General features: G+C 39.9%; 1 protein-coding gene across 2 annotated transcripts in view; it reads right to left on the bottom strand.

Annotated features, from left to right (window-relative positions):
* Positions 1 to 14,979, bottom strand: part of RAB28 (RAB28, member RAS oncogene family) — a 68,554-nt gene extending 53,575 nt beyond the window's left edge. Inside the window, exons 1-3 of one of the 2 annotated variants that reach the window (XM_075091853.1) lie at positions 14,708 to 14,979; positions 6,987 to 7,083; positions 1,668 to 1,756 (exon numbers count right to left, since the gene is read on the bottom strand). In XM_075091853.1, coding sequence (XP_074947954.1) covers positions 1,668 to 1,756; positions 6,987 to 7,083; positions 14,708 to 14,785 — 264 coding nt within the window. In that variant the 5' untranslated portion in view covers positions 14,786 to 14,979. The remainder of the gene's footprint in view (positions 1 to 1,667; positions 1,757 to 6,986; positions 7,084 to 14,707) is intronic. The other variant, XM_075091854.1, reaches the window with a different exon arrangement.
* Between the last annotated feature and the right edge of the window lie 11,875 nt (positions 14,980 to 26,854).

The following is a 26,854-nucleotide window of genomic DNA, read 5'->3' as shown; positions in this document are numbered from 1 at the left end:
ATTCACAGGAATTTATACATACCTAAAAGGTTTTTTCTTCCTAAATACTACTGCTTGTTCTATTTTATCTTTCTTCTTTTTCTTCAACAAAGCTACAGATGTTCAATGTGAAATAAGCTTCTGCCTAGAAATAAGCTGAAAGCAGTGCCTTTCCAAATTATTCATGGTGTTTCATGAATTGATGAAAATAAGGATAGTCTTATGTGTCTTTAACAGGTGCTGTTACAAAGCTAATAGAAAAATGTGTTACAACTCAGCTTTGAGGATAAGAAGCCTATTACAGACACTGGCAATCCATGCCAACAGTGGGAGAAAGAACAGCCACTAGTTCGTTAAAAAAATTAGAGTTACAATGAGGGTTGGGGGAGGATTAAAGGAGAAGTGACTAGATGTAGGGTTTTTTGTTAATGTGCTCAGAAAGACTAAAAATCAGACTATTTTAACTTTAGGCTTACTGATATCTACATTTTCACTACTTTGGGGCACTGGTATTAACTTTTTGACCTGTTTTTTCTGATAAGAAACTGCTAAGTTTATCACCAAATTGAATACAGAGAAAGTTAATAGCCTTTTATTTCTTTCACTGAGTTTACTTCGGGCATATGGCAACAATTTGTGATTAATCAAATTCCCTGTCATGGAAGCCACCTTCTCCTATTGCTTGGTAGATCTCTAACAGGGCAGCAAAATGGTTTTTATTAAAAAATAAGACAATGCTATAAAACAGAAGCAACAGCTAAAAACCATTTAGACATTTCTGAAAGTGACAAAATGTTAAATTGAGAAGTTTCTCTTTATCCTATTAACTAATAAATCCTAATCTCCTTAACTGGCCATCCCTGTGTTGTACTTATTAGTACCAAGTTTCTGTCCAATAAAAGTTCTAGGAGTCCTTATTCCTAATGCTTAAAGTATTGAGGGAAAAATAGGTGCATTTGTTTTCTTTTTGGCTAAATACAATGTTATGTAATAAAACATTATGCCTATTGTTCCCATTACAAACTCCAAATTAAAGAACAGAATACATTTTGTGATCACTCATGTTAAGAAGTTTGGCATATAGCACATCCTCCTAAATCATCTCAGAACTCAAAATACTGTTATATTTAGCTCTTACTTAATCCTATCATTCACTTTAAGTTGTTCAGTTAACCTCAAGATAAATTTTCACTGGATAAGGGTTCTGAAAAATTATTTAGCTACCTGGTTGCCTCCTTTCGTTTGCCTTCTTATAACCCCAGTTGCATGTATGAGTTTAATGGTGTAGGATTGCTCTTAATTTCCTCCTTCTACTATTTTCCCCCAGGAGCCATCTGTTCTAAAAGCAGCCACTATATCTACCATGTGGATATCCAAATGGCCTTTACTATTTGCTGTGATTGCTTTTCTTAACTCAAGACACAAAGCATGGAAACATACATCTGTTCTTTAGAGTTATTCAGATCTACAAATGCAAGCCCTTGCATTGTTTAAGTCCGCTCTAAAAAACTAACTATGTACCAAGAGTAGACTTGTGTATTAATATCAGTTAAGTTTAGGTTAAGCAGAGATTCAATATTTTTGAGATCTACAAAACAAAACCTGGAAGATTGTATAATTTTAAGAACAAAGTTTCAATGAATTTTATATAATTACTATAGAACAAATTATCATAAGTTATACTGTACCTGAGCTCCGTAAATATATTTATCCAGCATTTTGCCTCCTATCGTTTGCCCTCCTACATCCCACACTTGAAGAGTAACATTCAAATTTCCTGAAAAAGAAAATGATAAAGATATATAACCTGGAAAATGTACATACAAATAAAATTAAATATATATTACCACAGCAGGTAATACAGGTCTAGCATATCAACAGCAATAGCTTTTTACAAGTGTAAAATAAATAGTAACTAAATTTCAACACACAAATTACTGTATCATTTGTAAGAAAGTCACATGTGCCCAGCTAAGTCATTAAGATGCAGTAAAACTAGATATTAGCATAATTAATATTAACAGAAAAGAATTGGAACTCCATAAAGTACAACATTCCTGACTAGAAATCATATGACATATGAACATATAACAGCGAAGAAACATGTAAAACTTTCTCTGTAAAGTTCTACAGCACAGTACTTGGAATTGAAAGGTAACACAATTAATGCCAACTTAACCACATTATTTCACACCCTATGTCCCTTTCCCCCCACCTACAAATTTTCTTTACAAATCTAGAAGCGGGGAAGATCCTCACAGTAACTGCACTTTGGTAGTGATGCTCTTAGCACTATACAGTTAAAGAATTACACAGCTGACAGATTAAAAAATGGAAATACTGACACATCTAATTTGAGGATGCAAACTATGATCATTTCCTCCACCCACCACCCCAAAGCAGGCAACTAAATTTGACATGATTTACATAATTTCATCTTTGAAGAATCTACACCAAGACTAGATCTTCCTTTCTATTCTAAGCCATCCTTAAGCTATGCTAAAACCGTTAACAGGTTTTCGAAAACAAAGTAACAAAAAAATCCATGTAAACACAGAATATTTACTATACTACAAGTCAGACAGATTCCACAAGCTAACAACTCAAACCCATAGACTAAACATACACACAGCAATGTATGTCACCAAATACATACAAACATATTAAAGTATAATCTGCCTCATTTTGCATGGTAAGAACTGTTTTCAAAACTGTACTGATTACCTGGAAGCACCAAACTCTATTACAGCAAGGCCTGATGAAAATTCTTCTAATCTATATACAACTCACATGACCTACATAATAATAATTCTACATACTCACAAATAATAACTATTAATTTTATTCCTAGATTTTAAAAATATTACAGCAAATCCCACATCACAAAAATTGAGTCAAGTGAAGAAGAATGCAGTATTTTGGGCTGCTAAGACAGACATACTCTTAATTCAACTATTTTTTAAAACAACCTTATTTTACACAATGTTACCTATTCAGCCATCCATTTATAACACACATTAGTTATGGAAGGGAGTGTACTCCATGGAAATATATCCCAGCACTTGGTGAATATAAACAGCATAATAGAACTATATAGCTGAATATATGCTACTCGGTATTAAATATAGCACATTATATTTTTTATGATGCATCTTCCTTTAATCTGGTTAAAAGCGCAGATATCCTGAAGTGCTACTTTGGTCTCAAATATATAGAAACAAATGTGAGACAATCTATTCACAGTACTTTTAAGCTACACTGAGTTTTATCTAATAAGATCAAGAATTTCTGCATGGAGCTTAGTAAATACATCATAACACTCCCATTCAATAAAGGCAACCTTCCATAGAATAAAAAGTTTCTGTTTTGACAGTTCATATACTATGTATTAATTAATTCCTTTTAAAGCTTAGAACATAAGCGACTGCAAATAATGCAGGAGAGTCTCCCATAAAGTATCTCGCATGGGTAAACTGGTGAATCCAGAGTCTGAAATGACTATGCAATGTCAGTGGGTACACAACCTAAACATGCTCAAACACTCACCATGCTGCAGTATTCCCCCCTTAACTTGGTTGTATGTTTTCTACCAGAAACTTCCCACGTCATTCATGCCAGCTATTTGGAAAAAAAAAGCTTTAAACATTATCGCTTTCGAACTCAACAATTTTCAGATGCCTAAGTTTGTATTCAAATGCTTTAAAAGATTTCTAACTTCATTTTTCCTCCTAAGCGTAGTAATCACGCATAGTATACTGTGCTTAGTATCTGCATAACTGTATGAAATTATCTGAGAAACTTCAGTGCAAAAAGTTAAATTAAATGGTCTAATTTTGACCGTTCAACTTCAAAATCTACTGCTATGAATTATTAACTTTCTTTTGCTAAAAACAGGAAAAAATAAACTGGAGGAAAAAAGGTTTGAAAGTACATTTAAGGTGAAGTGGTTCTTAATTAAGGCCTCACTAACTACTGAAATTCATGCTGACCATCTCCAGTGCAAACTGCTTCATTTTCCCTTTTTTCCAGCTATGTCCTGTAATATTTGCTTTGTGCTCTGATTGATTTTGGAGGAGAAAGAAGGATATCAGGATTACTCTGACAGAAGGAAAAACTACGGACAATTTGCCTAACAAATATTTAATTAACAACTATGATAGTAGCACATGAAGTTTTCTGCCAAGAGTTTCATATCTTCTGGTTTTTCACAGGTTTAAGAGGAACATACAAACTGGTGGATGAAAACAGAACAAAAAGAAACCATGCCTAATAAGAGTTCTTAGAAACAAGGTTAACATACCAATCAAAATATCTGAAGAATCCCATAAAAATAATATCTAATATGATATAGAAAAAGAAAATACTGCACTACTTCACTCTGTAGAAAATGCACACAAGTGCGAAGTTAAAATACCCAAGGCAACATAGTGCAGCTATGTAGATTGTTTATGGTATGAACTGAAGCCACTGGGCTGATTCAGTAGTGATCATGCAGAAGTACACTTGGTGCATTGGTTAACCTTACTTAAAGTGCTGCACAGTCAAGATGTATCTAAAAACACGAGTCTGCCCACTTTTTGCAATGACGACTTTAAAACGTTTTGACACAAGAATCCTGTTTACTGGACTGCACCCACAACCTTCCTAAAAGTATTTGACTATGGCTCTTAAGAATCTCTATCAGCAGACTCTCTGACTAACAGGTACACTATTTAAACAGTAAAATCTACACCATGGTTGCATCCAGACCATACAAAATACTGTATCAATAAACATACTGAAATTGACTTGCATTTGACAAAAATATTTTGAACAAACTGCATGAAGAGAATTTGTCAACAGTTGAACACTAAAAGTCATATTGTTCAAAACTAATCAAAGTATTTACTATTTGTATTACACCATATTGTTTTACCATGTAAAATATTTACTTTTTTCACTGCAAAACTGCACCAGTTACTAAAACAACTGGAGACTAATACAGCTTTTATTTTTAAAAGAAGCCAAAAACCCCAGAAAAACAGTACTTTATTTTACAAGCCAAAATGCATTTCTAATGTGGCCTGATGTATCCTTCTGTGCAATTCCAGAAATCAGTAATTTTAACGTCTGAAATCTTTGCTTACATTTAAAGAAGAAAAAAAATCAAATACTGAATCAGTTACTCATCAATTCTCCTCCTAAATAGGAGAAATTGAGGCTTTTTTTCCTACTGATATACACATTGTGATTTCTGTACAGCAGTATGAATTAACCTTTCAAGTCAACATAGCAGCTCTGCAAACCCTGAACTAATCAAGAAATTAGAAAGATCCACTTACTTAAGTACTGCTTCCCATTCCAGTATTTAGAAATTTTACCTCCCTCTCCCATCCCTCTTACTCCCCACCACCAGTTCAGCTTAGCCATAAAATACAGAAATCTATATATACCTAAACACATATACAGGCACAGGTAAAACCAGAATGACAATCTACAGAAGAATGCTTCTTCCTGAATACATTCCACAAACGTTACTATTTGGTTAATAATAAATGAGGAAAATAGATGTCCCACTTTGTTGCTATTTTGGTGCTATTTTCATCTACATTCTGATTTTATTACAAAATAAACTAGAAGAAAGTCAAACATGAATGAATGAATAGTTGATAATTTTCCAAATTTTCTACTCAAGAATATTCAGAACCCAGTAATGTACTAATAGCTTCTGTATGCTTAACAGCTGGAAAAAAACTTGCAAAATACAAGTTCTCAGCATGCACACTGCATGATTTGTGTACACATTCCACTTGCAAGTACTGCTGTTAAGTCTTATGCACGCTGGTATTTTTAGAGGCGTGAGCAGGACAATAAAAAAATTATTCTGTTGATTTTATGGAGAAATAAGCACTGAAATTTAGTACTTTATCACTCACCAGATACTAAAAAAGTACAGCAAAATGGCCAAACCAAAATAGCGAATGCAGGAATAGTCTGAAAAGATTATTCTGTTTCACATAAGAAAATATATAAACATAATCAAGAAATTATTGGCAATATAGTTTTAACAAAATAAGTTCAAAAACTGCATATATTTTCTTATAACTCCAGGCTATAGCTAAAATGGTTTATTTTATGGGTTTGCTTCCCTCCCTGCCCTCCACATGTTAAAAAGACAGCACTACAGAACATGCATCAACTTTATCAAATCTCACTACAACTTTTAATAATTACATGTATGTCTTCTAACTTCTAACTTCTGATTTCTGAAACCAGAAGAAAATGTGTTTAATTAAATACGTTCATACTTGGAAATTGAACAACCACAAATCAATGAAAAGACTTATTTCAAACACCCAATTGTTCAGAGACAAACTGAAACCAGCAACTATTCTTTTTTAATTATTTCTTTGCATTTTCCATGCAGTGTGCTGCAACTGGCATCTAAATAGTTTCTTTGCAGTCATGAAGTGAAACATCTTGAATGCTCAAACTGTATTTTTATGAGTGCCGAGGGACCCTAAATTTTAGTGGTCTATTAAATGCCAGCAATTTCATGCTGCCTTGCATAAAACAGCATTCACATATTAGAGCACTGCAATTCCATAGCTGCATTATGCTTCTCTCACACAACTCAAATACAAGTTGTGTATTTCATTTTAGAAAAAGTCTTTCTTTTAAAACATATACTTTTTCAACTAATATATTTCAAATTCCATTTCATTGTTGTACGTTACGCTATACTTGAGTGTACTCGCTGTCCACGTGTGGAGATAGTAAAAATCATTACTATAGATAGCACTCCTTTTATTTTAATTCTGTTTTACTTAAAGATATATGATGTTTCAAATGCATAACCCTTTGTCACCTAGCACAGACATACTAACAAAATTTTCTCTGAATAACCTAATGTACTTTGCCATAAAAGGCACTGTACTAAGCTTATTAAGTATACATTATTTTGAGGAATCTGTTTCTGCAAGTCTTACTGCTACCCAATGTTTCAGTGTCAGTTTTTATTCTCTTACCTGGCAATATTATCCTTTTCAAGAAGAAGTCCAGTCCTATGGTTTGTTTATACTGTTTTCCAAATGTCTCTTGGGCAAAACGTGTGGCTAAGGATGTCTAAAACAGAACATTATCAAATTAAGTTGTCATTTTAAACAGCAAAAAAAACTTGATGTTAAACCAGAAGTATGAAATACAATTAAGCATTTTTTAGATCAATGCATGCTGACAATGTTCATTGATTTGGATTGACAAGCATTACAGCCAACTTCAACATAGTAAGAAAAGGTGGCAAAGGCTACTAATATATGCAAAAAGCAGCAAGGCATGTATTTTCTCTGTATTTCAAAGATACTGTAATATTAATATTACAAAATATTACATTTTAATGAGGTACCATTAGTACGCTCAAATTGACGCAAATGTAAGCGACACTATCCATACCTGAAGAGCTTATTGTTTCCAAAAATCACTCATTCCAAAACAAGGGTCCTTCCCTGGTACAGAACACCATGATCCCAGACCAACTTTCTGGGAAGGATCAGATGTCTGCACAGCACAGAGTCCCACAGGGGCTCCAAAGCATGGCAGGATTCCTGCCACTGTACATCAAACTAACAGGATCAGGAATTACATGAAGTCTAAGATAAGAAGACTACTTTCTTGTACACAGAAAAAACTAAACTCATGTTATGAATGCACATTTGCAAAATCACTCCTTTAAGCAGAAATTTGGAAACTTATTTCTTTGATTTATTTTGTGGCTTTATGAAAGTAGACCCAATACACTGTTGACCTAATAAAGAATCAGCTTTTATTACATACTGCTAAAAGGACACACAACTAACCTAATGAAGTAATAAAGGCATTTATATTCTTTCACTAGCAATTTACGTTCGCCATGGAAGGCAAAAAAAAAAATAGAAGGGGAAAAAAGAAAGCAAGCCCCACAACCCCACAATCTAAGGTTAAAAAAAAGGAAAGGAGAAAAAGAAAACAGAATTGCAGTAAAAGAATACAGAAGTTCATATTTTGGCAAATATTAACCATTATATTAAAAATGAATGTTACATAGATAAAATACATCATACATCATATTAGTGGTGTACGCTTACAAATCTCTTGTTGACATGACATCGGAAAATATAAAAACAAAGTAAATGCAGAAAAAATCTAAATACGTGTTTACATATATAGGGGGAAAAAGCTTAACAGTCTCACAAAACCCTTCCACTGTCTGAGAAAACTCAAAATGGGCAAGAAGGAATTTTTTTGCCAGCTTTCTGTTCATCAAGACCCGAAGAGATGAGTTACATCAACAGTTATTAGAAGTTGCTGTTAGAAGTCATTTAGTTAAAAATGCAATAGCAAAATAATGCCAACAGTTCTGAAAAATGAGACTAGGCAAGTTCTATTAATAGAACGGTTATAACAAAGATCTAAATTATGCTAATAATGTAAAATATACACAAGAAAAGGTTAACGTACTCTTTTTTTTGCCTGAAAACATGATCACCAGAGCTCCAGCATTAAATATTTGCCTATTCATACTAGAGCTTTATTCAACTATTAAATTAGCTGTGAAGTAAATAACACAAGATCTACTGTTTTCTTATATCACGTTTATATTCCTATCACTGTCATATATATGTAAAATAAATTATATTTTGACATCAGAAGATAAGTTTAGGAAGTAATCAAAAAATCAATTAAAGACTACAGCAACATTTTCATTTATTTCACTGAACTCAAGCCCTGAGAGGACGATAGGATGGATAGATAGATAGATAGATAGATAAAAAGCAAGTAAACCAGAAGTAGCATGAGTATGATTATATATTTATATCACTTGGAAATGGTAAAGATCACAGAGGATGAATCGTGAGAAGATTCTTCTGCCTGCAGCTATATGACAGTAACACTAACAAGCACAAAATAAAATTCAATACAGATTTAGACTGTAGTATTAAAAAAAAGTCAGTAGAACTGATTCTTTTAATCACAACAGTTAGCATGTCAAGTTTACAAAGACATTATTTTTAATATGCCATGACTTTAAGGATGTAGATAACAGTAAGAACATTTCAGGAGTACACCATACAATCTTCTCCTTAAAATTTTCCTATTTGCAACAGTTACCAGCACCCAGAGTACACATTAAAATATCATCTGCCTATATCATAGCATTCTGTATTCTCCAACACACTAATTTAGATCCCCATTAAATAAGCAACCACTCCCTTCTTGTTTTAAGGGCTCAGTAAATATTAGCTTTATCACTCTGTGACACTCAGTATTCCCTGAGGGCTTCTAAGGGTGTTAGTAAAAATAAACAGCATCATTCAATTAACAGCCAACCAATAAGAGCAGCAAGTAATCAACAGCACGGCAAAGTTCTCTTAAACAATTCTCCTCTACTGTGCTCTTGAATGCAAAGGAATTTATAGCAGAAAATCATTGACTAACTCCTTTTTAATTTTTTTTTCTAATAAATGTTAGAGCTCGAGGAAGGTGTTGGATTACCAGACTAGAGTCCTCTATTTATTCACAGAACAAGCATTTATCCACAAAATACTAAGAGCAACAGTTCAAACTTCTCCACAACAGTAAACAGAGAAGTTATGTCAATGCCTATTCAAGTACATCTACAATGCAAATACTCCCTTCAACCCTAAAACTGCTCTCTGCCATGCTTGCCATAAAAGACTCCACGACAGTTTTGCCTGAAGTATATGTTGAGTACAACCTACGTAAAAAATAAGCAAAGTTAAATAATGGTTCAGTAGAACTGTAGCTGTAAAAACAAATCAGTGATCAGTGACTGTTTTTAAAAAAGATTATGCTCCATTCATAAAATTTCAGCCATTAATCTAGAGATCAGAGGGTAGTATGATACGAAGAAGGATTTGTTCCTTCACATCTCCACCAAGACAGCCGGGCCACCAACTTTCATAGCAGACTTTCCATTAGACCCAGTTTGGCAGGTTCACACATTTGTCTTAAATACTTCAAAGCAAATGTTTACATGCTGTTCTGAGGAGCAATACACTATTAAAAGTTGGCATTACAATCTCCCTCCTTTCAGACAAAAAAAAGAAATGGAAGCAAACGAAGATGCAATTAAACATCACAGATGAGGCACGACAATTTCTTGCTCCTATTTTTCAGTCTCAACAAGCGACAGTATAAATAGCTGACAAGCTCTTCCTAAATACCTACATAGTGAATAAACAGGAAAAAAGCAAACAATATTTATGTCATATAGCAGACAAGTCAAACAGAGCAAGCAACGACAGCCAGCTCTGACACTGGCTACTCACCAGGACTACATGGAAACTTGTAGAGAAAATCTTGCCAGTGACAATTCTTTGAGTAAAAGCATATAGAAGAAAGCTTTTAGGAAGCAATGACAAAGTGCAGCATTGTCCTAGTTTCAGCTGGAATAGAGTTAATTTTCTTCCTAGTAGCTGGTATAGTGCCGTGGTTTGGATTTAGTATGAGAATAATGTTGATAACACACAGATGTTTTAGTTGTTGCTGGGTAGTGCTTACACTAGTCAAGGACTTTTCTGCTTCCCGTGCTCTGCCAGCAAGAAGCTGGGAGGGGAGGGGGCACAGCCAGGACAGGTGACCACAACTGGCCAAAGGGCTATCCCATACCATATGACGTCATGCTCAGCATATGAACTGGGGGAGCGGGTCAGGAGAGGCGATCGCTGCTTAGGGACAGGCTGGACATCGATCAGCGGGTGGTGAGCAGCTGCACTGTGCATCACTTGTTTTGTATATTCTTTTATCATTATTATTATTTTCCCTTCCTTTTCTGTCCTATGAACTTGTCTTTATCTCAACCCACAAATTTTATTCCCCCCCCATCCCCCCAGGTCTGGGGGGCAAGCAAACGCTCTGTGGTGTTTAGCTGCCTACCAGGATAAACCACAAGTATCACAGCTGTAAGAAAGAAAAACTAAAACCCAAATTCAGTGCAAGCATATAGTTCTGAAGCCATGAATTTCTATTCACATACCAACTTTACCAGCCAATTGAGAATCCACTTTCCAAAATGCAACATGTATCTATCCCTTCCCTCACTCCCTTCTAGAGCATCCATGCCATTTTCCAAGCATATCAACATTCTCCCCTCGGTCATGTCCTATCCCTACTGGCAAGGACTTTGAGACAGACAAAATGAAACAACGAAACACTAGGCTAAATAACAAAATACTTTAACTCGCATAAAACCACGTAACTGTCCAACACAGAGAATCCATCACTGAGAACAACCTAGCTTTATGGGGAGGAAGTCTTTTGTAAACAAAGGAAGTAGTTCTGTCACCTGAAGGTGGTATCTTTCCACCCCACTCCTAACTACTAATGAAACTTTGGTCACTGAAAAAGAGAAAGCTATCAAGACTTTTTGACGTTAGACATGCCTCTATGAAGCTAGGCCAGTCTGCACAGGACACTTGATGCAATTTTCCATTTGCATGACTGACAAAAACATTGTTGTCACTGTTCAACACTGATAAAGTTTTTGAGCCCATGAGCTTAACAACAAGATCCAGAATTGACACAATGCTTAAAAGTTTGGCATCCTAAAGCAAGCAGGACACCACTCTGCATTCCAGCCTACATTTCAGCTCCGGCAAATCCCCACACCAGGTCGAGCATTTACCCTTTCATTATCGTCATCCTTTGTCAAGAGAAGAAGGAAAAGGCAGGATGTTTCTGCTACCATACTTTAGCCCCAGGTGCAACAGATTGCAGAAAGGCAGAACCTCAGCTGCTTTGCTCCTCCTGCACACCTATTCTTCAGGACCTCCCTTCCCACGAATAGCTCCAAGATTTGCTACCAGAGGCCCAAAACATTTCTCAATAGTAGCAAAACAAGAGTTATTCTACTTCAAATCAGCATCATTATATACTTCAATATCAAGCCAATCAGTGCATGCCAAGAGTAGAAATATCTGGATCATAGTGTCATTTTTTTCAGTCCATACTAGTACTACTGCCTTATTTTAATGTAAAATCATTTTGGCTTGGGAAGACTGGTTTGCTTTAAAACCTAGATGCATAAGGCTGATGTGTTTATGTATGTTCCCTCCTGTAATCTAAATCAAAGAGCCAACTGCTATTAATAATTACTGTTTATTTTCATCTCACATTGTCCCCACTTCTGATTCCTTTTCAGATTGTTTTCCTAGTTTGTCTATTTCATTAAAATCATTATTATTATTTTCTCACTGACCAGTCTTGCCTTCCTCAGTCTTTCTTTACAACAATTTACCATTTCCTTACCATCTGTTTCACCCTAATACTTTTCCAGATTCTACTCTCTCTCATTCTTCCCTTTTTACTCTCCTCTCCTTAGAGCTTGGTCCAGCAGTGCATATTCCTACCCTTAAAAGTCTAAGGATCCAATTATTCATTCAACCACCACAAAACAAATTAATAAAAGCACAATATCCCTCCTTTGCATCACAGATAGAGCAATTCCTAACTAGTGGAAGCAAAAACATTACCCTCAGCTTGAACTGACATGGATTTGGTTTTAAACTGCTACCAACCCTTGCACAGAACTGGAGTCACATTGCTTCTAAATGCTTTGTTTCTTTTTCCTCACCCTTCAGACAGCTGGCTCACAGACATAGTTTTTCTTCCCTGGAGAGCTGAAGACCAGCCCAGATGGCCAAGAGGGAGTAATCACTTTTTTTTTTTGGTGGCTGGGGGAAGCAATAGAAAGAAGTCAAATGTGAGCATCTCACACTAAACATGAGATGCGATATTTCAAAGATATATTCTATTATTTCCTACAGTCCTCCTGTCCAATGATGCCAGTGACAGAGGAAGAGAAAAAACAACGTCTTCCACAGTAAACGAGAGGCTAAGCATGCATGTGTGCAAAGACCAGCTGTGAGCCAGCTGTGAGTAGCAGGCTATTTAGAGTTGAAAACATATAGGCATGTTTCAAGAAGTAAGCGGAATGAGTAGCCAACAGAGGAACCTCAACAATTTAGTCTTCTGAGGTGCCTGAAACAGCACTAGGTGCATTTTATCCTTCCGTTCCATGACCCAATCACTTTATTTTTATAAGATCTTACAATAAATCTATTATAGCAAGTTCTTGCTGCCAGGCCATCAGGATGGCTGGAAGAAGCTTCTATTACAGCATCATCTAGGGGGGACAGGAGGAAAGGCAGCCCACCATAGCATAGCTGCTGTTCATGCAAAATAAACTGCACTTGAAGCACAGGATTCCTAGAGCCAGCAGGAGATTCAGTGAGGGGCAACTCCCGGGTGAGAGGTAGGAACCAGCAGGAATATACATCAAAACTCAAGAATGCTTGAAAATCCATGTTTGACGAGGTCTTGCCACAAGGTGCTGAACAGCAGTAATGAAAGGATTCCTCAGTTTGAATGGAAAACTCCTGGGGAAAGCCACCAGTGAAACAGCACTTCAGCTGTCAATCCTATGCATTTATTATGCTCTCATCACATAGTCACTTGAAATTGCCCATCTACTGACTCAGACAAATACAACACCGCTTCAGACTGGGTTTAGAATTGCTGGAGACAAAAAATGTTTTGTTTCTTCACAGAGCTCTGCATAAATGAGCAAAACCATGTATATACCTTCACTAAGAGCTCATTTCTATTACTGGAGGCAGTTCATCTAAACCACCTCTAAGAATATTTCTGCTTTTCATCTGAACTGTGAGGCAGGCAGACTTTCTGCCTCCTCATGCTTTCAAGTTAATAAGAGGAAAAACTGTATTCCTCAAGTACTCAATACAACAGAATCACTATTTTAATGTGTATCTCACAAAACGATTCAGGCTACATATTGCAATAGGCACGTCCACACGTGTAAGGAAAGATCAGTTACTATCTCCATAGGTAACAAAGTATCTTTCGCCTCCTACTCTGTCAAAAGTTGTCTTTTAAAAAGACAAGTATATCGTGTTTATAAACAAACTGCTTATAAATAGTACTTAATAATGTTGATTATAGAGAGGAAAAAAAAAACGTGAAAGTCACAAACAAAAACTAAATTGACCCAGAAGTGCCCTTCCAAGCTGTGAAACAGTAACTCAAATAGATGCAAACTGCTCTGTCCACCTCCCGAGGTTACCAGCTCTGAAGCCGAAACGCAGAGAGCCCGGACACGCAGCTCGGCAACCTTCCCTGCCCGTCGTTTCGGCAGAACTGCGGGTTGAGGCGCTCGGCTCGGCCCCGGCCCAGCCCCCGGCAGCCACCGCGGGGAGCCTCGGGCTGCCCCGGCCGAGCAGCGACCCCTCACCAGAGCGCGGTCTGGGGGCGCTGGAGGCAGGGGGCTGGCGGGAAGCGCCACAGCGCGTACCACCCCTGGGACTACGCTATTAGCCGCTCGTTTTATTAAGGGTCAGGAAAACTGGATTAAAGCCGTATTCGCCTGTTCTCCAAGGCTCCCCGCATGCCGCGAGGGGACGGAGACCCCGGCAGCGGGTTCCGCTGCCGAGGCGGGCACCAGCGGCCCCGGTGCCAGGCGCCCCGGCGAGGAGGCCGGAGAAGGGGAAGAGCGGGGCTGGGGGCGAGGGGGGAGCGGTCAGCCGGCGGCGGGCATGGCGGTAACGGCAGCGCCACGGGCTGGGAGCTGCCCGGGCTGCTCCTCACTCCGCGGGAGCGCCGGGGAGGGGCGGGGGCCCGGGGCACCGCGGGGACGGGGGGGAGCGGGGCGCTACCGGCGGCGGCCGGCACTGACCTTGCCAGTGGTGCCGTCCCCCAGCACCACTAGCTTGAGCTGGCGGTCCGGACTCTCCTCCTCCTCCGAGTCCGACATGGTCCCTGCGCCCCGGCGGGGAGGGAGAAGAGGCGGGCGGGGGGCGGCCGAGAGGGACGGGGCGCAGGAGCGAGGAGGGGACGAGGGAGAGGAGGGAGTGCCGAGCTCACGGAGCCGGCAGCGCTGCAGACGCCAGAGCCGCCATCTTCCCTCAGCGCGCCCGCCGTCGCTATGGCCCGCGCGGGGCGAAACCAACGGTACACAGGAAGGAAGGGGGAGAGGGTGGCTGGCGGGCGGGAGCCGCGGCAACACGTCCAAGCGCTGGGGCGGGCGCACTTCCGTGCCCCCCCGGCAGGCAGGTGAATGGTTCAGCCCGACTCTCCGCTACGGCGGTTCAGCCCCGACGTGACGCCCCGCGCGGTTACTAAGGAACGCGGAGGTCAGAGGCGGTGGGTTGGGCGGGGCGCGGGGCGCTGTGGGCGGGGCGCGGGGCGGGGCTACCGGGTGCCCTGGGCCGCGGGGGCGGAGAGGCGCTCCGCCATCCCGAGCAGCCGGCGGCCCGGGCGGGGGACCCCCGTCCCCTGCCCTCCCCTGCCCTGCCCTCCTGCCTGTTCGTCCCAGCTACATCCGCCTGCTGGGCCGGGGGTCTGCCCAGCAGCGAGATGTATTTATATTTTTCAAGCAATGTGCCAGCATAGAAAGCAAACAGCAGCAAGTGCTGCACCGAGCCCGGACTAATTTCCCCGCGTTGTAGCTCAGCCGTCCTTGACAACTCTTTGTCCGATCTCCTAAACCCTCCAGACAGGGTTGCCACCATTTTCTTTGGCGATCTACTCAAGCCTTTCCTATCCAGGTAGGCCACTAGTAAGAAAATTGGTCTGCATCACCCTAACTGAATGTTAAACCATCGTTTTATTTTGCACGATGACCTCGGAGGACAGTTTATAACCTCCTCTTCTGCAGCAGCCTTTCACGTATTTGAAAACTGTTAGCGTGTCTTCAGTCTGTGTTCTTTTCCATAGACTAAACAACTCCTCTTCGTTCAGTCTTGCCCTGGGTTGTCTTTTCTAGACTTCTGATTATTGCTGTTGCTTTCCTTTGGCCCCCCTCCACTTTCTTGAAGTGGTGTGCCAAAAGCTGGATACAGTACCTTGGTTGAGGCCTTATGAGTGCTGAGCGGAGTGGAAGTATTGCTTCACGTGTCCTACATGCGAGACTCCTGTTTATATATCCCAGTATGATGTTTGCTTTCTTCACGGTATGACATTGCTGACTCATACTGTTTCTGATTTACTGAAAAACCTTTGAATCCTCTCCTGTTATCAGAATTTCAAACACTTTGAGGTTTTATTCCTGTTTAACTGTAGTGCTTTCTTCATGTCCGCACTGAATTTCATCCTACGTTTCAGGCTACTTGTACAATTTGTCTATATAATTCTGTTTAGAGTCCTGGCCCACAAAATGCATGCTATCCCTTCCAACTTGGTTATATCTGCAACTTTAAGAATCATATTTTCTATTCCAAAGTCATTAATAGAGATATCCAATAGTACCAGATCTCTGCAAGCCCCTATTTGACATATCCTTCCAATATGACGAATGATAACAATTCTTTGGACATAGTTTACACAACTTGAACACAAGAGCCAGATAAAGCTGTTTAAAGTGTAGGTGTACTTTAATGATTCAATATCAAGCTAAGAATTTTTAAAACAACCTTGTGTAATGTGTGAATAGAAATCACTCCTGTTTCAGTCTCTTTCAGGTTTTCTTTTTGAAATATGTGTCAGAAATTTCCAGTCTTGCAAATACACTGTTTTACTCAATCCTCAGCAGGATCAAGAAGATTCCTTATTACTCATGTATTCAAGTGTTTGTAGAATTGAGGCCAAATGCTTTCCCAATGACATTCGGAAAAAGGGGGGGAAAAGCATTAATTTCTAATGGAAAACGAGACACACATCTCTGTCACTTTATTCATACTTTAGAACAAATTAAACATGTTACTCATCAAGGATTTTCCACTTCAAATCGTCTTTTAGCCTAATTATACTCTGAGTTCTCTTCACTAGGAACTTCAGCAAGATCAGCATCAGGGCTCAGCTGAACAGCATTTCTTGGAAGGAGGAGGAACAGGGACAAACACAGAATTTTCATTTATGATTTCTGACATACTGAATGGTTGTACAACTGGCATTAGACATTTAGAAGCTCCATATCTCCCACTGAGGCAGACAAGTGATTGATAAACCACCATTGATGGAACTGTTCATATTCCTGCCAATCCTTCCTCAATCACATTAAGAAATAACATAAAAGATTAATTCAAAGCTTCACAGTGCTTTTGGGGAGAAGCTTCAACCCCCAAGGTGAGAATTAGGGGGGTTTGGGCTGCGTATGCAATAGCAAGATGATCAGAGAGGAAGGTGCTCCAGGTCTCCAGGCTACATGTATTCTCATTTGAAATATGACAAAGAAATATGTGTGTTGTAATACATATCCCCAAACTTAATTTTTCCCTTAGCTTATATTCATTATTCCTCCACAAATCACCCAAGCTTATTAAAAGTTAGTATCGTCATCTAAATGAGTGAACAATATAGAAAGAACAGCTTCATCTTGAATATGCCATTAGTGGGCTTAAAGTTGTCTTGAGGCTGTTTATCAGATCTATGTAAATAAGCATTTCTATATTAAGGCATAGTCTTAGAAATACAAAGAATACTTGATATCGATAAACATGCATGTTTGCTGTTGACTACCGAGAAAGATGAATGTAACCTAGCCCAGGAGACAGCATAGTAACGTGATCGGACACCTCGGCCCCCAAGAGCCTCCTTGCAGTTGCTAAGTGTATGGATGAGGATGACAGGGGTGTACTAAAATCCTGCTTGGCTATATAAAAAAAAATCAGCGTAAAAGATTAAATCTGCCCTGTGGAGTTAATACTTTAACTAAGAATAAAACTACAAAAGAGTGGTGTTTACCATTATTTCACTTTATACTAGCATAATGGAGCAAACAATCAGACTACAAATCTTTACACATCTTATTTGTTGATGTTCAGCAAGCACACTAATGGCAGGGTGTTGTTATTTTATGTACAGATTGTTGGTACTGGCACATCCCCTCTAGGGAGGTTTTCAAATTGAAATGTTTTTGTCGCTACAGTATCGAATAGTTTATTTTCTAAATATGAACAACATTCTATAGATGAAAGGAAGCTAGTCTTGAACTGCTTGATACTTTACAAGTAAAGGAAATATATGAAGCATGTTGGAAAGCACTGGAATTAACAAACAGAACACACTGCAGTCAATTTTTTTTATTGATGGCAGTATGCAAATAAATTGAAACTCTTCTTCTGCATTTTTAGAATACTAAGAAAAAAAATCATTGAGCAGTGCCTCTGAATAGAGCTTTCCCTGAAAAATGCCTGGGTCACCCAATGACACAGAAAATAAATATACATTGCTGCCACCCAACAAGACTTGGACAGGCTGTAGAGCTGAGCTGAGGGGAACCTCATGAAATTCAACAAAAGCAAGTGCAAGGTCCTGCACCTGGGGAGGAACAACCCCATGCACCAGTACAGGCTGGGGGCTGAACTACTGGAAAGTGACTCTGTTGAGAAGGACCTGGGAGTGCTGGTGGACAACAAGCTGACCCTGAGCCAGCAACGTGCCCTTGTGGCCAAGAAGGCCAATGGTATCCTGGGCTGCATTAAAAGGAGCGTGGCCAGCAGGTCAGGGGAGGTTATCCTCCCCCTCTGCTCTGCCCTAGTGAGACCACATCTGGAGTGCTGTGTCCAGTTCTGGGCCCCCTGGTTCAAGAAGGACAGGGAACTGCTTGAGCAAGTACAGCAGAGACCTACCAAGATGATCAGGGGAGTGGAGCATCTCCCTTATCAGGAAAGGCTGAGAGATGTGGGTTTGTTCAGCCTAGAGAAGAGAAGACTGAGAGGGGATTTCATCAATACCTATAAATATCTAAACGATGGGCATCAGGACAATGGGACTAGGCTCTTTTCAGTGGTGCCCAACGAGAGGCCAAGGGGCAATGGGCACAAGTTGGAACACAGGAAGTTCCACCTCAATATGAGAAAAAACTCCTTTCCTGTGCAGGTGCCAGAGCAGGGGCACAGGCTGCCCAGGGAGGCTGTGGAGTCTCCTTCCCTGGAGACATTCAAACCCCGCCTGGACGTGTTCCTGTGCCCCCTGCTCTGGGTGTCCCTGCTCAAGCAGGGGTGTTGGATGAGATGATCTCCAGAGGTCCCTTCCAACCCCTACCGTTCTGTGATTCTGTGATTGTTTAGTGGACAATCAGCCAGTGTTTTGATATCTACTTTTTTGTTTTTCATTATACTTTCTATATTCTTTGTATTATTTCTTTATGAAGAAATTTCACTGATAATCTACTGGTAATTGAGAATATAGTCAGTTGTGAGATAGCAACAATTTTTAAATTCCCATATTTCATTTAGGCTCCAAATAAGAAAGTAATTGTAACCCCATTCTCAAGTTTTGGCCTACTACTCAGCTTGAACATTTTCTACTGATTTAAATCAGCCTTTTTAGTATGTGAAACCAAATGGTATAGACCGTTTCCTGTCTCTATACTTCAGAAAAAGTCAGAGAAGAGCTATATGACTTCCTTTCAATTCCCTAAACCAATAGTTATTGATCAGTGGAACCCCAAGTGTTCAAAAGCGCCTTGCAGGACTCCCTGGAAGGTTGCTGAGAAAAGCAAACCCTGAAGGCTTAGATTTCACCTGTGTAGATTTTCACTTTCAGTTGAGGACTTTTAAGAGTCTGTAAGACCGATCGTTGCTGCTGTTGCTCTGTGCCACTACTGAACCTTCCACCTTTATCAGCTGGGCAGTGAGTTTAATAAATGTTTTCATTTAGTTTGGTTCTTCATCTTCAGATTATCACCAAAGTTGTTCCAGTTCAGTTTTAGCTGAAAAGGCTTGAGTATTTGAAGGCTTGGCAGCTCTCCCTAAGTGGGGTCGCTACAGCTGCTGGGTAAGTTTGGGTGGACAGAGGTAATGGAGAGTGACAGGAGAGGCCAGGGAGACTTAGGAGACAGGCAGTAGTGGAGGAGTCAGAGGTTTTATGTAGGTAAGGAGGGGGGGCTGGAAGGGTTGAGTGGGTGTTGTAGGAAGCTGGTGCTGGGAAAGATCTGCATGAATTTTTGAGGGTCAGAAACAAGTGTAGGGATCTCTTCTTATTATTCATTCTCTCCAGTCAGCCCCTCTTGTACAACATCTCCCTCCCTCCCGGGAGACAGGGCCACATACCAAGGTCACTCCTCATCTGGGTCAAAAGAAACTGGTACCTGCCTATTTCTGTGCCTCTCTTAAAGGCCACCACTTCCCTTCCTCACATCTTCCCCTACACCCTCTTGGTCACATTTTTCAGTGCAAGCCATTGCTTTTCATTTCTGCTGTTGTTTTGAACTGGCAATCAGAAATACTCTTTTTTTCCCCCACCATTTTTACACCATTTTGTTCTGGTTTAATTAGAAAATATTGCTGGTAATCAGTTTCAGTTTGAAGAAGAAATAGCACAGTTTCAGTTTTGGTTCCTTTGCCCCATGTTCATAAGTTACTTTGACTGAATAATTGTGTTATCCTCAGTTACACTATTTTTGCAACTGCCTATTGTACAAATGCAAACTGGACTTTTGTGAATGTGTGAATTTTTCAGAATATAGTATAAGGTTGCATTTCCTACATGCAAATATCTCCAAAAGAGCCAAAAATCACTACCTACATAGGAAATAGCTACAATAAGAATCACTTGTGTCATCCTTCCCTGTGTCAGAGCCATACGCTTCTCCCAGGCTCAGAGGAAAGGTGCAAATCAAGCTGAATGAGGTGGAATTCTGGGCTGACAGAGAAAGGAACGGCATGTGTGAGAGTCTGCAACCTTTTTGCCATCCTTGTCAGGAATGCAGGGTCATTAGCTAGTGAGTCATGCTGTCCTCTTCAGCACTTGATGGAAACAACACATTTCTCAGTGATCGACAGGAGCTGTGTCCTCTGTTACCAACAGAGGCCATTTCTTTAACTTTTGTTCTGCTGTTTCTTCTTGTGCTTACACAAACACATGCATTTCCATTTTGTTTCATTCATATCAGTTTTTCTATTTCAAGTGTCCGTAACTGGGATCCATAGACCCTCCTCTTCTTCAAGGTGGAAATTGAAATTACATCTATTTGAACAAGGAAAATGTCCTTCTTGAAAAGAAAAGCAAAACTGTTGCAAAAAAAGTGGAACGTGTGTTAAAAAAAAAACCTAACAGGTTCACCTGTGTTATTGTGTTGATTTTGCCACTCTGCTCTGGAGCAGAGTAGAAAGCAGCTGTTACTTTTAATTGCACTAGAGATTTGCAAATAAAAACCAAACTGTTTCTTCTTCATCAGTATCACCTCTAATGTCTTTACCAGATAGTCTTTTCTTCTGCACTGCTTGATTACTGTGCCTTGAGTCAGACTCAGTGATTAATGCGGCTGACTAGACTGACAACTGAGTGGAAATGGTAAATAATCACTTGTTTTTGTACACGTAAAAAACAGTTCCTGCTCAAGTTGGAAATCCTTGCTTTTGGACGGGCATTCTTCCATCTTGCTTCCTGCTAACCTAAGGTCATTTAAGGAATAGCTGCATTAAGTGCTTGTGGATTACAATGATGTAAATGTCTCTGGCCCAGGCGCTGCAGTGCACAAGACTTTCCACACAGGAATATAGTTAAACTGAAGGCCGCAACTTTTATGAACTACATTGCCTAATAAAACACAGAAGAACCGCTAGCCAGATGTTCCCCACAAACTACCCAGTAAAACAGGACCAGTGAGGTTCACCAAGCATGTGACTATGGAGGCCAAGCTAAATGTTTAAGAGAAGGCTAACCGCACCCTCCCTCCGGCAAAAGTGATCAAGGCATGTGGTCCCAAACAACATATCTCCTGCAGTGTCTGTGCTGGGGAGAGAAGAGTAAAGTAAGTAGTAGCCTTTTTCTTTGTGTAAGGTGCTAAATTTTCCCTGCGTTGTGGAAAAGGAAATAGCCAACTGACACCTGGCTAGTATATAAGACATGAACAGTAATTCTGGCCACAACTAGCATGAAAACCCACATTGGAAACTTGCTCTCCAGTTGTGTGAATGCACAAACAAGTCCTCTGATCTTTCCACTAGCCAAATTTGCTAGTAAAGCCACACCACATTTTCAGTGTGGTAAACATTTTTCTCACTGTTGAAGGAAAGCATGCTAGCCAACTCAGAGTAGAAAACCCAGCAATGGCCAGGCTAAATAACAACAATTAGAGAAAGAGAAGGCGTCAAAAAGACCTTCAGAACAACAACTAATTTATAAAAGAGGCAACTGGAATTTGCACAAAGTCCATCTAACTTCTACTGAGAGGGTCGCACAAATTTGAAGTTTTCTACCTGAACACAGGATCACTGGGAACTCCTGTTCTGTGTCTCCAAACCATAATGCTTGTTAGAATAATGGAGAAAGCTGTCCTTCTCACACTGCTGAGCTGTTCCAATCTGATAAAAAGCCATTAATTTTTTCTTCCTTTCATAACAGCATGGAAAATAATTCTAGGATTATTTTCTGGCATCTAGGACTGAAGGTTTGGAAGGACCCACTTGAATTATTGGTGTCCTGTTGTAGAATTCCTGAAGAAAACCATCAAGTTCCATCACAAAGCAGGATAGTCATTTGCCCCCACCACTGTTGCTGGCAGCCTGTTCTAGAGCCTAGTGGTTTGACTCCATGTGGTGGATCTCCCACCCAGTCACTTGCTTACTCTCCCTCAACAGGACGGGGGAGAGAATCGGAAGGGCAAAAGCAAGAAATAAAGATTAAGGTAATGATGGTTTAATAAGTGAAACAAATGTACATGCACAAGCAAAGCAAAAAAAGGAACTCACTCACTACTTCCCACCAGCAGGTAGATGTTTAGATGCTTCCTGGAAGGCAGAGTCTCAGCATGTGTAACGGTTACTTGGGAAGAAAAATGCCATAACCTCAGATGTCCCCCTTTCTTCCTCTTTCCCCCCAGTTTTTATAGCTGAGCACTACAATTGCATTTTCTTTTTTTTTTTACAAATAAATCGCATTTCCAATAGACCTAGTAGCCATCTCACTCTCCTCTTAAATTGTTAGCTATGATGTCTTCTCTTCTTCTGCAGATTTGATTACTAGTTTCCAAGTGAATGACCTTGCACTTTATAAGGCTGAATCTTATCCCACATCAAATGTTTCAGACCACAGAGTTATCCAGTTCTTTTGGCCCAATATCTTGAGTCTTGCCCTACAGCTTCCCAACATCCTCCTACCAGTTATTCAGCACAACCCTACTTTTTTAGGCAGCTCATTAAGAAATGCAGTACACAAGATTGCACCTGAAGCTTGTCATTGAGGTAGCCCATCCTCTGCAACCTACTTCTTTCAGTAATATCCATCGTCATTTTCTCTTTAGCTAGTTCTCCCATCCTCACTTTACTGATTTCCACCTTTCTAACTTAACGAGTAGCTACTCTCTCTTTATCAAAGTCCACATAGATGATATCTACCATATCGCCCTTGTTTAAAAAATCTTTCAGCAAACAAACCCGTCACATTAATCTGACACATGAAGTAAGCCTGTCTTGCAGTGTATCCTATCTTCCATCTGCCTGGAGGTCCTTATTAATTATTCTTTTTTCACACTGAGTTTTATACCAGGAGAAATCCCTTGGAAGTACATCAATCAGTAAGTGCCTTTACATAATGTGCCAATCTGGTAAGATATAATCTACTTGTGAACACAAGAAGACAAACTCAATTTTATGAATAAATTATTAATTGCAAATGTTTTATGACTCCTATGACAGTGAATATATCCCTTTCAGCATTTTTATGATCAGCCCCTCCAACAATAATCATTCACTATTGGTCTCTGTCCAAGGAACTGCACATACATGAGTTGGATGAATCTTGACATGGGAAACCCACTGCAATTCCCCTTCTGTCAAGTCTAACTGACCTGCTCAAAGTCATATATGATGTCGGCCTCAAAGGCTCAGGGCTTCCTACCTCGACCTCTCCAAAAATACATTTATCTCCAACACTAAACTACAGATGTTAGTCATGACTGTTATACCTAAACATGCAGCTCTGTGTTCACTGCAGTGCATACCAACCATACTTCGGTGTGCTCAAACTTAATTAGTTCCCTGGACTCCTAGGCTTTACTTTACTAGTCTTTATATAGCATAGAAAAATATTCTGGGTTGAGAACCACTTGGCAAAACATGAATCCCTGTTCTAGGAGCTTTTTTTCAGAAATATATCTCTCTAGACTTAGAATTGGTTTCGTTATGCATCTACATAGTTTTTCAAGAAGCTCCCATATTGGATGGGAAAAAACCTTACCAGTCCAAGTACAGAAGGACTCAGATGTGAAGAGACAAGAACCTACTCCTCCGCTCCTTCACTGCTCAACCTCCTTGTCTATAAACATCTTGGCAGCTGGAAGGTACTGATGATCCAGTACAGTTGTCTGTCATACTGGATAAAATTGTCTCATTGTTTCTTGCTTCTCCCCCATGACTGTGGCAAGTTTCTGTTTCTTTCTTCATGCCTAGATTGTAATTTGCAATTTTTAAGGAACAAATATGGTCTATTCGCTATACCTGGGTACATCGCCTAGTGAATTGAGATCCTCGTGCCTGACTACAGTTTTTAGCTGCTATGAGTATATGAGCAATACAGTCAGGTGTACACCTCAGTCTGGAATTTGTCATCTGGATGCACACTTTCCTGTGAAACTTTCATGGGAGAGGTAGGTTTGCACTGCCTGCAGACACGCGAGCCTGATTTTCTTGAGTAGACAACTATTCCAGTCCAAAATGAATTTGAAATGTCTGTAAAGTGTCATTTACTAGCCTCCTACTCAGGTATGTACTGCTGTTAGTGACTATATAAGATACAGGGCAAGAGAGGATGAAGCCTAACATTACCTCCACAAACCATCCTGCTATTCATCAGCTGTGCCATTTCAGTGCAACATGTCAGTGAATGCAGACAAAGATGACTGAAACACTAACTACCCCAGTGTACTTTGCCAGAAAATTATCCCCATTTGATTAATTAAATGTAACATGTCTTCAACAGCTCTGAAATGTCTGTTGTGCCTGACAGGCATTTGTGTCACTACCCAGTGTGGCAGAGGGCTCTGACTCACGTTCCGAGAGCAAACACCTGCAGCAATTCGCATGTCATCATCCCCACCCCCTCCGTTATTTGTTACCCCTCCTCTGCCTCGGTTACCACCACACCAAGAGATTTGGCAGCAATGAACATGCACCCACACCTCATCCACACCACAGCCTCATGTCTTTGCATGAACTCATCTTCATCAGTGACTTAAGCCATGACATAAGCAGTGAGGCTGGGCACAAGTCCCTGCCGTCCCTCCAGCTACTGTGACATCCAGCAAACTGGAGAGCTGATGTCCTGGCTGGGCAGCTGGGCATCACAGTCCGATTCGGCAGCTGGCCTGTTGTAGCTCTAATAAATATACTTTCTTGGATATTACTGATATTATTTAACACAGTAAAGCTCATAGCTCACTGTTAATGTGTCTCAGCTGGAATGACAAAGGGCTAGAATTGCCGACACTTTTCCTGTCCATCTTTCTTACGGCACACAACAATATCCGTAAGTGAGTATGACCAGCAGCATTACGTACGTGGGTAACTGATTTTCAAAACCTTGCTTTGTATTTATTTTCTTCTGGTGTGGTATCAAAAGTCATGACTCACCCAAAATGCTTTCACTCGACACTAGTCTGTGTGCTCCCAATCTAATTTCCTCCCAGGAAATTTTACATTTTTGAGGGCAGTTCATTTACCACTGCCTAGGCATTCTAGATGGAGCTGGAGTAGCTTTATGGGATGATTATCTCAGACCTATGTTAGCCAAACTATAGAGATGTATTAACAGTCAGGTGGATATAGAAAGTAGTTAGGAAGCAATAGCTGAGAAAAGCACACAAGGAAAAATTAAAAGCAACACCTGGAACAGAATTTACATATCTAATTTTGTACCCAAGTAGACCAGGATGAAACCTTGAAATTAAGGTTTTGAGAACAGGCAAGTGTTACTAATGAGAGATTAGGTATTATTTTCAGTGTCTGGAGGATTCCACCACAGATCCTTTTATCATCTAATAGTGGATCGGATCCTGTTGGGTTTAGTTTAGTGTAGTTTAGTTTAGTTTAGTTTAGTGTAGTTTAGTTACTTTACTCAGGCAAAATTCTTACTGGTTAAAAACAGAATAAAATTAGTGTGCAGTTTGGCAATATATTAAATGAACTAAGAGCTTGCCCAGATTATTACAAGGACCATATTATTACATGGACTTGATGAAATACTATGAAAAAATACACATTTAGAGTACTATGAGAACTGAGATTCGGACTTACAATTATATGTGCTGGCTCTTTAATCTTTCTCACCATGCAACACAATTCGAAATGTTTGGAGTAATTTGCCATGGTTACTTGTAATTAGAGTACATGTTTTGGGGAGAAGATCTGGTATTTCGAATTGATATTATTCCTTTAAATGGACAAATGCACACTCACACCCACAGACGCACATACTGACATATGTATCTGTGACTGCTGGAGCACATCGAGTGAAGTGGCTGAATTTTAGATCCCCTGGCAATCACAGACCTGTTGGATGCTGTGCAATTCTGTCACTTCTCTTTGGTGCTTCAGTGACAGCTGTGATCTTCTGAATAAAATTGCTCTCATAAATGTTTGAGTTGTTTGGCCAAGATCCTTTGCCTACACAAAACCGCCTTCTCCTCAAGTGTTGTTAAGCCATTAAATGTTGCCAGATATCTCCACTGATCTCACTTTGTCATGCAAGAACTTCTCCAAAATATTCCCTGCTAGATTTTAGCTTTAACTGATAGGTGTTGGTATGCTTTCATTTGCCCTGAATCTTTCAGTATCTGTCTCAAGTGCAAACCAAGGATCCTTGAGCCAGACTGTTGCCATGCACTTGCAGAGAAATTTTTTGGAGATCAAAGAAGGAAATCTGGCTGGTCTGAAGGGTGATA

This window comes from Phalacrocorax aristotelis, chromosome 4, assembly GCF_949628215.1.
Source record: "Phalacrocorax aristotelis chromosome 4, bGulAri2.1, whole genome shotgun sequence".
In the NCBI taxonomy this organism is placed as follows: Eukaryota; Metazoa; Chordata; class Aves; order Suliformes; family Phalacrocoracidae; genus Phalacrocorax; species Phalacrocorax aristotelis.
Note: the sequence above shows the minus strand (reverse complement) of the source record. Positions and strands in the feature narration are given on the sequence as shown.